Source organism: Phoenix dactylifera, chromosome 2, assembly GCF_051530095.1.
Source record: "Phoenix dactylifera cultivar Ajwa chromosome 2, Ajwa_hap1_PhDact_Kaust_v1.1, whole genome shotgun sequence".
Classification (NCBI taxonomy): Eukaryota; Viridiplantae; Streptophyta; class Magnoliopsida; order Arecales; family Arecaceae; genus Phoenix; species Phoenix dactylifera.
The window spans coordinates 38,130,193-38,147,742 of NC_143191.1; the positions used below are offsets into that span (position 1 = coordinate 38,130,193).

Genomic DNA, 17,550 nt, shown 5'->3' on the forward strand with positions numbered 1-17,550 from the left:
TCAGCAAGGAAAGTGTTGCTACCGCAGCAGAAAGCCCTGGATCAGGGAACCAGTCCGTTGAGCTGTCGATTCTTCAGTCATCTACAAATCCCCCACTCTAAACAAAACAATCTCCAGAATCTTTAATTGCAAAGCAGAATACACTCAGAGATCAACTCTAGTAGCTTGTCCAGAACAGAGAAAATCATATTATGACGGAACTGTTGCATTCGAACCATCAGCCAATAGAGGATCATAACTAGAATCTGACTATATTTACAATATATGACTACAGGGAAGCACGCTTGGCTCAAGGACTGGTAAATCTACTTTCTTCTCCCTTAGTTGCACTCGCAAGTTTCCGTGACAAGGTTAATGAGCGAGACACCACCTTGCTGTTGGATCAAACATCAGATTAGCATGTTCAAATTAGTGCATGAACTCCAATAGCACAAGTATCATCTCAGCAACACGACAAGTTCAAAGGCCTGAGAAAAGAAAAATTGAAAGTACTCAGAAAGAAGTTACCAATTTAACATGCCTTAGAGTATTAAAAACTATTTCTAACCAGGTTTCCCACAAGTCAGTACGCAAAACCTGCAGAACATCCCCATGCGTTTCCTTCCATTTCTTTATTATATATGAGTAGATGATGGACTTTGGGAAGCGAGACCAGGAGTGCTATAGATCTGACTGATCAAAGGGCGCGCGTACAAACAGCTGGCCATGAAGGGTGACCACTGCTGAAGTCTGGTATGGATCAATTCGTGAAGGCAAAGTTATGACCTGCAAAAGATGTTAATTTCATTTACCAGACATTGCCGAATGTTATGGTCCAGATTGCCTGGAAAATATAAATATACCAACCTTTTTAAAGGGGGTGACACCCCAAGGATTATCAGGCTGCTCTGGATCTCCAGATATGATTAAACGGCCAGCAGGATCTGATTGAACTTGTACCTGAGTTCATCCAAGAATGAGCTATGTTAAGAACTAGAAGATCGGCTTGCAAAAGATTCAAGCAACAAATTCATAAATTTTTGCTCATTACAAACTATTATATCGTCTGTCTGTATCATGACATATTAGTGATACAAACACACCAGCAATGCATAAAAATAACTTTAAAAATAACAGTATTCATTCATTACCTCTTCACGAAGAAGCCCAGGAACTAAAGCATAGACTTCAAAGCAATCTTTCTACACAAAAAAAAAAAAAATTTGCTTTCAATAAATAAAAAGTTGATTGAAATCAAAGTGCTCAGAATGCTCTTGTTGCTAATTACACATTGATTGCAGAAGAATCTGGTGCATCGTGCAGTTCATAAAATAGTACATATGAAAATAAGAATGAATTGGAGTCCCTCTTCTTATAAGCTGAACTTACAGTTTGCCGCACATTTATTTTCACCCAATCAGCAGGAGCCCCAACATCCACAACTGCTGTATCCCCTCTGCCAACAGAGAGCCAGAATTTATTATACTTAACCTTACATCAAAAGGTAAGGCAATAGATTGTCAAACAGTAAAATAATATAGCAGAAACATAAAAACTGGGAAAGCATCAATGAAAAAATACAACAAGCATGTTGTCAACAACTGTTAGGATGAGACATGTACACATTCCCCTCTCAAGTATCAAAGAAATGAAGACTCAGCAACCCTATGAATCCAGTGCAAACTAAGTCTCTAGACAGCCTTTTTTAACCCAAAAATAACCGGGATATCTATAAAAATGTAATTTAGTTCGAATGGAAAAATCACACGAGGACATAAAAAGGAAAAATGAAGCTATATGCTCACATCAAGAAGATTGTCACCCCACACCCTCCCTAGCAATATTATCTGCCTGTTCATTGGCAGCCCTATAGACATCAGAAAAGATATCAACAACTTCATCAACATCTCAAGCAAGCAAATGTCCAAAGCAACCCTCAGCCTATGAAGCACAAACACCGGACACCGAATACGAATAGGACATGATAGAGATACACCAATAGAGCAAATCTTGAAAAGGTAGGACATGATACAGCTAAGATAAATCAACGAATATATATATATATATATAGTATTCATATATGGCTACATACACACACAAGTATATACGAATGTGTTTACACTCAAAGTATCCAAAAAGCATAGCAAGCTATCAAAATAATAGTATCAACAATCCTGACTACAATCTATACTTCAAAATTTAATATTAACATCATAGACTATAAAATTGATCATTTATCATTAAAAGGTTAATATTAAAAGAAGAAAGAAAACACCCTACCCTTATTTTTTTGGAAGCGTTGGGAAGTATCTCAAGTATATCCAAGAAGTCTTCAAAGTGTTCTCTTAAAATTTTGAAAAATCGGATCAAGGTCTGCATTCTCAGTAGTGGGTAGTGCACCGGTACGTTAAATAGTACGGTACACACCTCGTACCAAGACAGCTCCCAATGCCTTTTCTTGTTTTTTTATATCAAAGTACCATCTAAAACTGAGCAATGCAAGGCGGTATGGTATGGTACACCCCTAATTTCAGGCGGTACGAGGTGGTTCTGCTTGGTTCAGACCAATTTGACTCATATACCGAACCGAATCTTAGTACCACCCCTTTACCTTACCAGTATGGTATCGCACAGTCAAAGCAGACCTTGACCAGGATACTTTACACAGTTATCAAACATGTATCTAGGAAGTTTCTAAAGGGTATGAATATACAATATGTATCAGAGAAGGACAAGGCATGTGATTTGAAGTATCATTACTAGCCCTTCACATTCAACCTACAAAAAGTCATAGACCACATCTCATTCTAGAGTTGTTCATGCACTTGCTTCATTATATACAAAAGCACAAGATTTGGCGCGAGTCCTTCACTGCACTCACTAGAGAGAAGGGATCATCTCCAATTTAGTTGTAAGGTCTTGTCCTCCTATTAGCAGCCGAAGTGTATGCTGGGTAATTTTTGATAAATTGATATGTGCATTGGAATACTTTAACATTTCAAATAAGCATTAGTCGGCCTCCGAAGGGCCATAAGCAGATATAGACCTAGCCTATAGCGGACACCAAAGCCTTCTAGCTCATAGCAATAGTAATGCTCCTATTTATTCCTCTATTGCTTTAGAAAGAAGGTACGCTTCATTTAACTGCGGCGGAATTCCATGCCACTATCTTCCCTCGACAACTTAAGTGTTTTCATCTATGTCACTATCATCCCTCAACGACTTGAGTGTTTTCATCTACCCATATACTAAGTAATTACCAATATTCAAACTCGGCATTCTTAACAACGGACTATAATGAAGAGTTTAAGAAGAGTTATTGATTGCCACAGCTTGTGATTGCACTGTATTGTCAGCAAGATGATGAAACTTTATCTCCTTGGAAAAGCAAAGCATCAACAAAGTAATAGCCTTCATAACTCCAACCAAAGTTCCAATCAACTATGATTGTTATTGGAAGGGGGGAAAATCATCTAGCTTTTCTTTCATCTCTGCTAAACTATCGAACTAGAGATCATATTTCACACAGATTGCCATGAAATTTTCAATGTCACTTCTTAACCTAACCAAAAGGTTAGGCTACAAAAGGATTGGGTTTACCAGGGCAAAAATGACTTGTCATCCAACTAAGAACTGATGAATGCATAAACAAAGCTGCATGAAAGTGTCAGACCTGTTAACTTTGCATCAGGTCCAAAGGCAAAAATCAAGAGCTTAGAAGAGGCATCAATGACTAGATGCCATCCAATTAGAAGAAAAACAAGACCCAACCTAATAGAGCTCAAATAAATAGAGTGAGGACCAGAAATCTAAGAACACTCGGGAGCTCGAGTCAGACGCATGGTTCGCCCAAACATGCTCCCACCCATGTGAAACCTTGAATAAATAAAGACAACATGCTATGCGAGAATGATTGTCTTTTCCCATGCTAGGCCTTAATCCTAAAAAATCAAGAACAATGCTAACATAACAAGAACCTCATACTCAGATTCATGGTAAAGCAATGATATTGACATGCAAAAATCAAGCTTGTCGCAACTCTTCCCTGACGTAAATATATGACTTGAGTTACACAAATATCACCTAATATAAAGAAAATGCATATTAGAGTATACAAGATTTAAATAAATTAACAACGGGTAAAAAGATCAAAGATTTAAAAATATTGACCTCGAAAAATAAAATTTATACTAGGTAGTAAATTTAACAAACAATTTATGGTGCCCTACATTATTGACCATATCCAGAAAATAGTCAGGTGGAAAACTTAGGTGTCTTCAATCTTGTATCTAGCTATGTAACTGGCACAGCAGTCCTCTAAATTTACTTCTGTTTGGTGAGAACTCTCAGATTCTTATTATCTAGCTATGAAAGTGGCACACATAAGTAGTTCTTTAAGTAAAAGGGAGAAAAAAAGCTAATCTATGGAAAGAAAGAAACTTAACTGTGGCTGAATATCTTTCATTCGTGCAACTTTAACTGCAGGCTCCAGGTTAGATGGTTTTTTCCTCTTGGCTCCACCTAAACAAATTGTAGGAACACATAAATATTCAAAGAAACTGACGATATCAAGAAGCAAAACATACTGATGCTTTTAAGATTTTTATCCTGATTCAGAAGAGAATCTGAACTCTTACCCTACACACAGACAAACAAAAAGATTAGATATATAAAGAAATCAACAAGAGTATGGGCACAGAAGTGTTTTGACACACAAATGAATGTCCATGCACCTTAATTATTGGGTCACCAACTTCACCATTACCAAGCAGTCGCTGAGAGTGCCAGCCCTGCATAGCACGAGCTGCAGCATCTCTTCTGGCTCTACCTGATCCTGATGCCTGATTCCCACCCCCCTGAAAAGATGACAAGAATCATGAAACCAGTTAAAATTCATGCATCTCTTTAAAACTTCCGTTGGATCTATTTATGTTGAATCTAGTGTATCTTCAACAATAATTTGTATATATGCAACCAATACTCATCCCTGAGTGCCAATGCCCAGGACAATACAGTATGATAGCTAGGCAATCATCATGCAAACATGGGCATGACACAGTATTTTACACCCTGCAATTTACAAGTATCAATTTGTACCAAAAAAATTACTGATGTTACTTTCATTAAGAAAAGGGAAGAGATAACACCATTCAATCCAACCATACTATATAAGTTAATTACTTCTACAACCATAGTAAACTAATAATGTGATTTCTCATATGGCAGTTATTCTCTTTTCTTTTTCTTTTTTTTTGTGGCAGCATTTTAGTTTATCGACTAAGTGAACAAGATAGAAGAAGAATGCCACATGGAAACAGATGCATAAAATGGAAGACTGACAGTTTCCAAAAGTCAAACCATGTTAGCACATGAAATAAAAGGTGTGATTAGAATCACATTTATAAGGGATTATACTGTTGGGATACGGTTTCGTCATTGGCGGTTATAGTTATGGTTATCTCCACAGGACCATTCTGTAACTGGAACAGAATCTATTTGTAATTTAGGTTGAAGGGGGAAGAATCTTCACATTCAAAAAGTTGAATTCATGACCAGCTGTGGATTCCTCAACATAGAACCGTTAACTCTTTCCAGTGTTTCTTTTTTTCTCTTTTCTTTTTTTTAGGGGGGTTGGGGCAGAAAAGGGGGTTTCGATCAATTTTGTTCCAAAGAACTAACTAAAATGAGCTCCTTCCCTTTTCCATGACTTATAATCAACTAAGACCTTTCCCAAACAATTACACACTACTTATAATTTTAAAGTAGATAGATGAAAGGCTTTTTGATAGGTCTTTGTATCAAATGATTTATGTGTCATGGCACATATCTTAGACTAATTTCCAAGGAATACACTATTTTGATGGCAATGTGATAAGTGACCTGACCTTCGAAACACAAAAAGAGAAAAAGAGAAAAGGATCCTACAAGCTCAACATATCCAACAAACAGTACAGAAAAGAGGTATCATCTTCAATACACGATGCAGATTTTATGTGAGCCAAAAACACTTTGGGAAGGTGGGGGAAGCACTTGTCATAGTTAAAAAGGAACCACCGACCACTAAAAAACCCTTTAACCTGAGAAGAAGTCCCAAATCTAAGCAATCACACTCAAAAAGCATCTTTGACAAGGACAAGGGATATGGTACAAGTTCTCTCTTTAAGACTAACAGGTAACAACTAAGCATTTTCCTTACAACTCAACTCAACTAAGTCTTAATCTTTAATTGTCCTTAGCTAGCGCCTACCCCTACCTTTTTACAAATGACTTCATTTTCTATTCTATCTTTTCTTGTATTACTACATATTCATCTCAACATTCTCACTTTGGCCACACTTATCTTGTGCATATATTGTTTTCTAACAGCCTAACATTATGTACCCTTAATTGATGTTTAAAATATAACATTTCCTTTAACAAATGACATTAGTCTGAATAGCTGCCAGTTTAACTTCAGTTTGTAAATTTGGAAAATGTGATATTTATTTTCCAATTCAATACCTTTTCATCACCTTCCTCAACATATTGTCCTACATATGTTCTGCTTATTCTTTCTCCATAATAAAAGAAGCTTCTTAAAGCCTCGCTGGATGTTCAACTTCTTCAAAAACAAGATGAAAATCCGCTATATTTGATCCAACTAGTTCAGTTGGCTGCACTAACAAGATAGGCAGCAAAGGCACTTCTACGTGTACATATAAGCATAATTTGTTAAACAACTAGGTTAAAGTTCAACAACTCCACATATATATGTACAATATGTGTAATGCTGCAGCTAAAATTACTGACATTAGAACGAATAAAATTTCCCACCTTCACAATGATCTGACAATCATCTCATGTCTTTGTTTCTGACTTCAAAAAGGCACCATAACTAGGGCTTAGAAAAATTGTACAACACCTTCAATTAATTTTAACCAAATTCTAAACTACAAGATTATTTAGGTAATATCAAATGGAAAAACCTGTAATCAGAGAGTCAGTTATATCCAAACATATACGCCAGTGATTAATGTGAGTACTATTGTGATGATGTGTTTTTTCTAGGATTTTCTTTCAACGATTCAACTAACATGAAGCCTGAAAATTCTAAAGATTCAAATGACAGTTCAAGAACTAGATGCCTAGCTTCATTTTTAATGAAGATACTATGATAACCTACTTAAATTTTGACTATTACATTGACAACCATCAAGTTCAAGCATAAGCACAAACATATTCCATACAACTATTAATAATATAGAAAAAACAAAGAAAGAAACAGGAGAAACAATGTCCAGACGAGGACATCTGGCACCGTTGGACGACCCTAAACATGGCCTTGATCTCATTTTCTGCTGAAATTCTAAACTACAAGGTTATTCAGGTAATATCAAGTGGAAAAACCTCTAATCAGAGAGTCAGTTATATCCAAACATATACGCCAGTGATTAATGTGAGTACTCTTGTAATGATATATGTTTTTTCTAGGATTTTCTTACAACGATTCAACTAACATGATACCTGAAAATTCTAAAGATTCAAATGACAGTTCAAGAACTAGATGCCTAGCTTCATTTTTAATGGAGATACTATGATAACCTACTTAAATTTTGATTATTACATTGACAACCTTCAAGTTCAAGCATAGGCACAAACATATTCCATACAACTATTAATAATATAGAAAAAAACAAAGAAGGAAACAGGAGAAACAATGTCCAGACAAGGACATCTGGCACCGTTGGATGATCCTAAACATGGCCTTGATCTCATTTTCTGCTGAAATGATTCTTGCAGTAGCCATCTGTTTCTTTCGAAAGAAATCTGAATGGATATACTAACATGTAAATGCTTGCTCAACAGCTTGACCAGGTAGGTCAATTTTTGACCTGTTATTTATACAACATCCCCATTCATGTTAAGGGCTTTAGGGCGCAACATATGCAGATTGGCATTCCATGGCATCGAAAAGGAAGGGAGAGGCAGTTTCAACAGCTAATGCAATTGTTTTACACACCACAGCAACTACATGAACACATTGTACTGGTAAAAATCTAGAAAGTTTGATATAAGATAAATGAAAACAATTTTATATGAAGCAGTGTACAATAAAGTGAAGCACATGAAATTATGGCAAATGATAAATGAACATGCTCAGACAGACTGCTTATAAAACCAGAAGAAATAGTTAAGTTATATGCAACAAAAGTTGCTTTAAAAGTTATTCTCAGGAGAAAAAAAATGGAAAAACAATTGAGATGATAAAGTCTTGACAGCAACCAGAAGAGACCCTGGTCAAATGATGGGCCTGAATTTCTGAGGAAAGAACAAAAAGAGAGGGAAGTCATGTTTCTCTGGATGAAAGCTCAAAGTGAATAATTTAAAAAGGTTTACTATGCCAAAAAGCCCAATTTTTGAAGCAAGGAAAAGGGTGAAGAAGGATCCATAATGGTAGCCTCATATTGTTGGAATAACAATAATAAATAACAAGAGCAGCAACAATAGCATCATAATACTTTATACTAAAACATTGAAAAGCAGGACTATAGCAATACAAAAAGAAAGGAATTCACCTGATTCTCAATAACCATAGCCTCAGGAAGATCAGATAGAGGTATTTGGAGCTCACCAGTACGAATTTTATGTTTTTCATACTCAAGTAGAGCCTGTAGAATAAGGGTAAAATATATGTGAAAGGCAATAAGAGGATAAACCACAAGGAGATCATAGGAACACTGCAGGATCATAAAAAGGCATAGCACAAGCTACAGTGTACTTAACAAAGAAAAAGAGGATCAACAGAAGTTACTGATGATCATGCAGTACATTTGATTCATAATGATGTAGAGTTAATCACACATTACAAGGAAAAACAACCGCCAGAACTGATGAATTGTGAACTCAAATCCACATGCTCAGGCTTGATGACAACATGTATGAATATTATACAGTCTAAAAGCGATATAAAAATGAAAACTAACGTGTAACTACATGAATGTCCTGATTGGACAGTTCGATAACTGCCTGAAAATTGAAATGCAAGAATGAGTTATACTGCTGATAATTGATAACAGTGATGCAGCATGACTACCAACAACGACACACCTAAAAAACACTCAACTGCCTAGCAGTGATGCTATTTATACAAGGGCTGTTAATGTGCTAAAGCATGCAGGAGCAAATCTAAACCCACTGTCCCACCCAAGGCAACTCTAAGCCTTATGTTAACTGAGGCAAGCCCACTAAGTGTTTGGTGGCACAGCGAAGGTGGGTTTCATGGTGGTCTAGCATGGTCAACTATAGCCAGCTATAGGTTATCATCTTAAATCATGATGTCCATTCAACCTCTTAATAAGTTTTTTGACTTAAAATATAAGTTGTTTAACTTAAAATACATTTTAGATACCCCTAAGGTTGTGGCATAACATCAATGGTAGATCATGACCCATGCAAGGACAAAAATCTCTAAGGAGATATTCTTATTGAATTACTACTTTTCATGTGCCCCCAATTAATTCATGTCATTTAATTGATTTGTTTACAGCTCACTTCATGCTGAAGCATGCAAACGCCTTGATCTCAACCACCAGAACCTGAAGCTTTACATTTGCTTACTGAGGGGAACCTAGGATGACCATACTTAAAGCATCTTTGAGGCACAATTGGATTGACGTCATTTTTAAGGTTATCTAAATAGTATGTAAGCAAGGTCTGAAGTTTTAACCAAAATCCACTCCTGAAACTCAGTTTTGATCAGTTCCAGCAGTTTAGTTAGATACGGTCAGTTTTGACCAAAGCTAAACAAAACTAGCCTACATGCCTTTTTAAATAATTTTTCTTTGGGGATTTATTATCAAATTTGGTATTCTAGTCATTTCTTTAAGTGCAGTCTGGATTGTGTTCATTGTTGGTGCTCTTCTTTTTTCTCAAGCTAAAAGAGGAGTATTGCTCATAATGATAAAACATGAATGACCCTTGATGAGTGAAATCCTAAATAAAAAGGCCCCTCCTAAAATATTTTTAGGAACACAAATGTGGATGTCTAAATAGTTCATGGTAACTCAAGAATATGACAAAGAACAGCCTGAATTCAATATATTTGCAAGTCATACTGAAAATGTTGAATGAAAAATCTTGGGGACTATGCACTAAAAATCTTCAAAATTTCTCAATATTATAACTATCTGAAAGAAGGCAAGCTAACCCCTAAATTTGTCCTTTGATGCAAAGCACAAGGCAGCTGTACTTGTACCATCTTTGAGGCACAACTAAACAAAATGCAGGTTAGGATCAGGTTAGTTGTACAGATAAGAGTTCAGCGGGAGTTCTAGCTCCAAGCATTTGGCAAAGCGGCTTTAATAGTGACAAAGTCAATTATGCACAATCATGGATTCATAGCACTCTCGGTCATCCAATATTAGCCATATATTGTTATGAATTCATGTCAAAATTTTGTTTATTAGGTTTCCTGACATTTGTTAACCAACTAACTTTTCAAATTCTTCTTGCACATTCACCTTACAAACAAAAATATGTCTAGGCATTAAAACAACAAACAGTTTGTATAGCTAGTGTAGCATTATATTGATGATGAATCATTACTCCCACAAGAAGAAACATCTCTAACACCAGATGCTTCTCACTGAGTTGCTAAATTCCATTTTATTCAAAACTTCAATCATTTACTCAAATTTTCTATGGATCACTTCATGCTCATAGAGCAGCAACTAAAGATTTTGCCCACATCGTGAATATCACTATCATCTCAACAAGCAGGTGCACAAGAATTCCACAGAAAACAAATCAACCTTTGCATCTTATATTAGAAGGGAAAAAGAAGGAAACATCATGAAAATATATCTTAATGAAAGCATAATACACAATAATTTAGTATCCAAAAAGTTTCCGAAATTACCTTCTCATAAAAACCTCGAAATGACCAAGAGACTGTTGTACATGTCCTGCATAAACAATGCCATCCAGGAGATCAGTGGAACATGACATCAATTATAGCTAATGTAACTACTTTGTTCAAGATTCTGAGTTTCGCTTATCCTGTAGCAGACTTGAGGACAACAACCATGTGCGACAAACTATACACTGTCAACCATGAGAAAACATATATCACCATCCTGGTACTCATCTTGTTGACTGCGGTTCAGATGAGAACAAACATCTGAATGGATGAGAGTGGCTGGATTTCTCAACTAGTGTAGAGATATATATACTAAGATATAATTGGAAAAAAAATCATTTTACCCTTTTTATTGGAAGTTAATTGAACTATTCAGGCACTGAGAGTGGAAGTTAATTGAACTATTCAGGCACTTCTCAGTCCCGCTGCTGTAGGATTTGGAACCAGAACATTTCAGAAAGATAGACTTGTGAATCACAAGTTGTGATCTTTATTGGAAGAAGCAACCAAAGAATCAATTCTATCACCCTGAGCATAGCACTATATGAAAGTCATTATACCTTCGGTTAAGCCTCCATTTACTTGGTTATGCACACAAAAGTTCAAGCATCATGATAAGATGTACGAACTTCTGATGCTCTTCCTTCTTGTTCCTTGTTGCATTTGTTTATCCCCTATTTAATAGTTTTTATCAATCAAATATCACACAAACTAGCAGTAAAAATGTCTTATTAGTGAATCATTTTAGATGTTGCTCATGTCATTTCTATTATGGTCAGAATATTGTTTCTGGTAATTTATGACATTTTTTGCCACTTGAATTGTATTATATGTAATTTTCAAAATTTCGAATATCAAACATGGGTATAGTACTTTAGGACTGTTTCCAAGTTATAAATATACTCATAGAAGCAACAAAGAACTTTCAGGAAAAAAAAGGGAAAAAGGGGGGAACACTCTTGTCATCTGTTCCTCCTGCCCAATATATTAGCAACTAACGACATAATTGAGTAACAAACCCAGAAACAGCAAACTGATTTTTGTCACTCCACTTGGTGGAAGAATTCTAGTTTTATTGGTTTGACCAGTTGATATCAACCAGCAAACAATGAAGAAGACTATACATGTAGAACAAGGACTTGAATGCTAGCAGGATTTTTAAAAATGCAGTTTGGACCAGTTTCAGCTATTACATGGTTTATATTATTCATATTCACTTGTGAATATTTAGAACATGCACATCTACGGTGCACACACATGCGCGCCCAGACAAAGGAAACGAAGAATGATAAAATCTTACTTTGGAGGTTTGAAGGACTCTCCCACTTGACGCCATAACTTGCATGATGTCACCTAGAGAAACAATTTGACAGAAATAATATTAGCCAAAAATCACAAAAGAGTAACTAAGTGAGTGCAAGATAAATCATTGAACACTGAACATCCTATAGCAAATGACAGCCCATGTATGTCCAGAGACAGTTATTTACCTTCCTGAATTTTCATGTTTGTTCGATAGTTTCTCTAAAATATAGACACATGTTGTCACATTTCCACAGGAATGAGAATCATAAAGAGAAGAGCACACAAAGGAGGCAGATGTTGCCAAAAGAAAGAGAATGCCACTAAGCAGCATAGTGCTGCTACCTAGAAATGTGCGATGAATGCATGAACAATGGCTAGCACTAGCTGCCATTTAGGTATTTGATGATGTGGGCATTTACGGATTAGGTCCCGAAATCTCTCCCAGGTTTCATGAAATTCTTCTCCCTCAGTTTGGGAGAAGCTTGTGATGGCACGTCTAAACTGGTTCGTTCTTCCTATGGAAAAGTATTTTTTAAAAAAATTTTGTTGCATTTGATCTCAGGAACGAATCGAATTGGCTTCTAAAGAATTCAGCCATTGCTTGGCTCTATCTTTAAGAGAGAAAGGGAATAATCTAAGTTTTAGAGCATCATCAGTGAAGTTCTGAATCTTGACAGTGGTGCAAATCTCAAGGAATTCATCTAGGTGTTTATCTGGGTCTTCGTTGGTGAGCCCATAAAAAGATGGGAGCATTTGGATCACATTAGACTTTATTTTATATTGTACAGCTGCTACCTCAGGTAATCGAATGCAAGATGGGGAAGTGTAAATGGTGGGAGTAAATTACTCCCTCAAGAGTTTGGGTTGTTCTTTAGCCATCTCAGGAGGTGGGGATGATTCTAATGTTCTGATCTTAGCTCGAATATTCCTAAGGGTCCGTTCTATTTCAGGGTCAAAAGGTAATAGGTCACGCACTCTAGAACGACTCCCTTGCATAAACTAATACTTGATCAGTCAAGCATGCAATAAAAGAAAAACACATCAAATCCTTGTATTTGCCCTAAAATCACTAAACAGCTCCTAACTGGCTTGAAGAGGGCACCTAAGCCTCCAATCCGGTCTAATGAACTGAGTTGATCAGGTAAGCTCCCAGTTAAGTGGGGGGGTCACGATGCGTTCGCAAAGATCCCACTTAAAAACCACTTGCCTCGAACAGATGAACTGTCTCCCTTAAGGAACAAAGTTTGCCTAGACATCAACTGAGCCACAGAGCAAAATTGGTGCAACTTTCGGTGATCTTCGTCCTATTGAGCTCGAATGTCCCTAGGGGCCAACATCCAATTGATTTTAATTAAAGTGATAGCTATGTGAGAATTGATTCACCTAATTTTGGCAAGAATCTGGTGATGAAACCCCGTTCTTATCTTGTTGGGGTGATTGCCCTTACTATTAATGGAAAAAAAACACATTAAGAGGGTTAAAAAACCACTGATGAGGCTTCTGGCTGGCAGGACGGGACACATGCATTTACACAAATTTATGAGTATGCCACAAATCCAGCTATGGATCATAAGTAATGCCCCTCAGCATTCCATGTATTTCATCTATAGAATCATGGTGCTATATCTGCACATCCAACCAATACTCAGGAACTGGAAATTCTTTGATGACCAGACTATCCACTTGCCTCTACCAACGCATAAGCCAATAAAAAGTTAAAAACAACTTTAAAGGTCCAACAACTAATGGCTAAGCACTAACGAAAAAACTGATTGGCATTCAGTGCTTCACATAATCAAAATCAAATAGAAACATTACCACTGAAACCTCCTATTGATAAGAAAAGTTTTAATGCAAAAGAAAACTCTTAAACAAAGCCACCGAGACCCAGGTAACTCATCTTTTACTCCAGTGGCATTCCCCACAATATCATTAACAGGTAGATTCTTTGTGAAACAATATGCCATTGCTTCCAAAAACTTATCATAATAGCACCTTATACAAATACCTCAATCTCAGATGGTGGAATGATGATTGGTAAAGGCAAGTTATGCTATACAGTCTGCAGAAAATTTTTATGGTAAATAATTCATAGAAGAAACAGTAGCATTCATACCCTGTCATAACCACCCAATTTAGTTACTGATCTCCACAACCTGGCAAAGAAAAAGTTCAAAGAAACTTATTTCAGTAAAAACTTGCGCAAAGATGTTCAAGAGAAAGGCTAAAGATGATTATTTGAGACTTACTTGAGGCAATTCAGTCCTTCCCCATAAAACTTTGGTGGCTTGAACTCGATGCCCCTCTCCCTAAAGAAATTCTCCAGCTCCTTTATGAAAGCAGCCTGTTCCTCCTCAGTTCCAGAATCACCACCATCCAAGTAGTGGTCAAATGTAAAAGACTGCTTAGGACCCTCAATGCGAGCTGGTTGTTCTCCCTCAGCCTTTTCCTGTTTCAAGGGGGTCTCAATGATGCGATTATCTTCCAAATGAGCCATCTTCACATCTGACTCTAATGAGTTGCTGCCATTCTCTGTATGTGTGTTCACTGTCTCACTCTCCATTTTGGTCTTGACATCTAGAGCACCATTTTGTTCAGAATTACTCTCTGTCTCATTCAAAAAAGCAGGAACTTGATCGCCAGCTTTTTCAGAGTCATTCTCTGTCTGATTCATACAAGCAGGAACATGATCATCATCTCTTTCAGACTCATTCTCTGTTTGATTCATAAAAGCAGGAACTTGATTAGCAACTTTTTCAGAATCATCCTCTGCCTGATTAATACAAGCAGGAACTTCATCACCAGGTTTTTCAGAATAATTCTCTTTCTGATTCATAGAAACAGGAACTTCATCATCAGGTTTTTCAGAACCATTCTCTGTCTGATTCATAGAAACAGGAACTCCAGCACCAGGTTCTTCAGAACCATCCTTGGTCTGATTCGTAAAAACAGCAACTTCAGCACCAGGTTGCAACTCTGATGGTATGGCGGTCTCTTTGATGTTCTGCTCGGCTGAACCAGCTTCTAGGGGATTCGCTGCAAATCCAGAGTCGTTATGGAAATTAACCTCTGTTTGAAACTGATAGTTCTGCTCGTCAGCATGATTTTGCAGCAGAGACCGGAGGTCATCGTCTTCAACATCCGCACCTATCTGCCCACTGCCAGAAATTCCTGGCATTCCTTGCTCCAGATCATTGTGATCTTTTGGCTCGCTCATCTTGATTACTCAAATCTTCAACAGGTCAGACCAAGAAAACAAGAAATTTGCAGGCACTAACAAAACCTTAGCAAAGAAGAAAGGAACTTTTATAGGAACCAAGAAATTTGTTTTGCATTCTTCTCTGTAAAGTTCTTTCTTTACCCCCTCTTTCTTTCCAATCCTGCAAAGGCCTGGCAACGAAATTCTAACTTCCTTGATGAAACAGGGAAACTCCACAAATTTAGCCCTCTAGTGATGCTCAATTTCAACCAAAACCCTAATTTTTCACTCTTCCAAACTACCCGCTTCCAAGACCGATAAAGACCTAACGGCTTTTCCAAGGGCCCCAATTCCCGAAGATCGAAACAAATGCCCCCGATAGTAATTGAACCCAAACGTTTACTTGCAGGAAAACCCTAGCTCGCAGAAGAGAAGAAGAGAAAATAACTTAGCTTTCTCGAGATGCCGTCCCACGCGATGCTCTCACCAGCCGCCTTGGGCCCGGCCGAAACCTGGACTCTAGATACCCTTGGAGGAACGGAGATTGAAGCGCGCTCTAATGGTGTTTAGGGTTCTGCTCCAAGAACCCTAACTTTTTTTTTTCCTTCTTTTCGTCGAAGTGGGAAGAGATCGGAAAAATACGAATCCGGGCGCCAGGGCTTTTAAAACCCGGCAATATGTGAAAGTCCGGGCACCGTCCGGTAAGCCGACCTCCCCCCTCCACCAGGTTATCCTGAGTCCGAGACCAGACCCATGACGACCGGCTTTATCATACTGAGCAGCAAACGGGCTCCGGGGATCGGAGTGGTATGACGGTGAAACCAGTCCGTGATTTCGTTCACCGCGAGTGATCGTAACCGCTCACGCGATCGGGGCCCGGGCGGTGAGCTCCGACTTGCAACTACATGTGTCGAGGGCGGCCCAGCTCGAGACTGCAGTCAAATGGTATTTGTGCTTCTCCACCGTCCGATGAGTGATCACGAGCGTACGGAGTTTTGATGTGGAACGCCAAGAAGTTCGTGAGGCCTAAGGATTGACCCAAATCATTGACAAGTGATGCCTTTTTGAGCCAAATATTTCTTTATTGGATTTTTCTTTTTTTTAGTTTCACAACTATTTTTTTTATCACTTCTGAAATAATCAAAGCTTTGCCTTAAAATCAGCCTCTTATCTCTTGCGAATGTGAACACATCAACGAGAGTTACAGGGGTTGAGGGTGACTCAATTAGTCATTAGATACTTGTGAGGCTCCACATAAACACAAGATCTTAGCAATCCATATTTGTATGGTAGTGCTAGAATTTTTCATCTTCATGTTTCTCAAATAATCAAGGATGTAGCCTTGCAATAGAGCCCAACGAGGGATGGAGACCTTAAAATGACTCTAGATAATTTTTGATTAAATAAATATCAAGATAATTTAATTCATTGAGTACCAACGTAATTTTGGCTATCAAGCATTCTAACAATTGGGGTACGAGGAATGGAGTCAATAGTGGATCGTGATGTGTTTGAAATATATATTTTTGCATCAAGAGATGGTCGGCTAACGAAAGCATCTAGCTCTCGATGCGATGTTTGGACCAGATGTGTCTTATATTCTTACTTTTAAGGTTTTGCATATATTCCATGATGATACTTATTTACAAGAGACAAATTGTTGCATCTGTCTATTTGTACACATGGTTAGTTTAGATCTTCTTTAGATGTTAGTATATATTCTTTCTTTTCAAAATTCTACAAGCTTTCACCATTTTGCCTTCGAAGTCATTTGAAATCTTGATGGCACAAGCATTCACCTTTGGTAAAAAAATGTTGGGAAGAGAAGCCCAAGCAACACCAAATCCAAATAATATTAGTTTTCTTTGATCGCTCGTTATACAAATTATATGTTGCAACTTCAACCCTACTTGATGCATAGCTTTGTTGTAGATTTCTATCGTCTCTTTTTTGTTTATTCTCTGTTGGTTAAAATTCTTTATAACATCAACAACATTTCTTCAATTGCGAGGGAGTTGTGAGGTTATATATGATCATAGTCATCCATGTTATCTCGCAGATACATTACAAATATTGGATTCCGGTCCTTGGTATTACATTTATTTTACTCGATATAAGCATAAATGCAAATGACACCATCTTCCTAATTCCAAAAAGTTAAAACATATAA

The 17,550-nt window shown here is 37.3% G+C and overlaps 1 protein-coding gene and 1 non-coding gene across 4 annotated transcripts; one reads left to right on the forward strand and one right to left on the reverse strand.

Annotated features, from left to right (window-relative positions):
* Positions 1-98: 98 nt before the first annotated feature.
* On the reverse strand, positions 99-16,121 carry LOC103718415 (AT-rich interactive domain-containing protein 6-like). 3 transcript variants are annotated; one of them, XM_026809001.4, is made up of 12 exons: positions 14,431-16,121; positions 14,298-14,337; positions 12,177-12,229; positions 10,877-10,922; positions 8,535-8,627; positions 4,713-4,835; positions 4,425-4,617; positions 1,369-1,435; positions 1,131-1,181; positions 847-939; positions 548-765; positions 99-467 (listed from the first exon to the last, which is right to left on the reverse strand). In XM_026809001.4, exons 1-7 carry the CDS (start codon positions 15,396-15,398, stop codon positions 4,501-4,503), a joined length of 1,440 nt encoding a protein of 479 aa, XP_026664802.2. In that variant the 5' UTR covers positions 15,399-16,121; the 3' UTR covers positions 99-467; positions 548-765; positions 847-939; positions 1,131-1,181; positions 1,369-1,435; positions 4,425-4,500. The 3 variants fall into 3 exon arrangements, with proteins under 3 accessions (XP_026664802.2, XP_088572413.2, XP_026664801.2); XM_088716287.2 differs by having other exon boundaries at positions 577-765; positions 4,425-4,500; positions 4,712-4,835; XM_026809000.4 differs by having other exon boundaries at positions 4,425-4,500; positions 4,712-4,835.
* LOC113463482 (small nucleolar RNA R71) lies at positions 12,579-12,684 on the forward strand. The gene has a single exon (XR_003387771.1). It is a non-coding gene; the product is annotated as a small nucleolar RNA R71 (small nucleolar RNA).
* Positions 16,122-17,550: the final 1,429 nt, after the last annotated feature.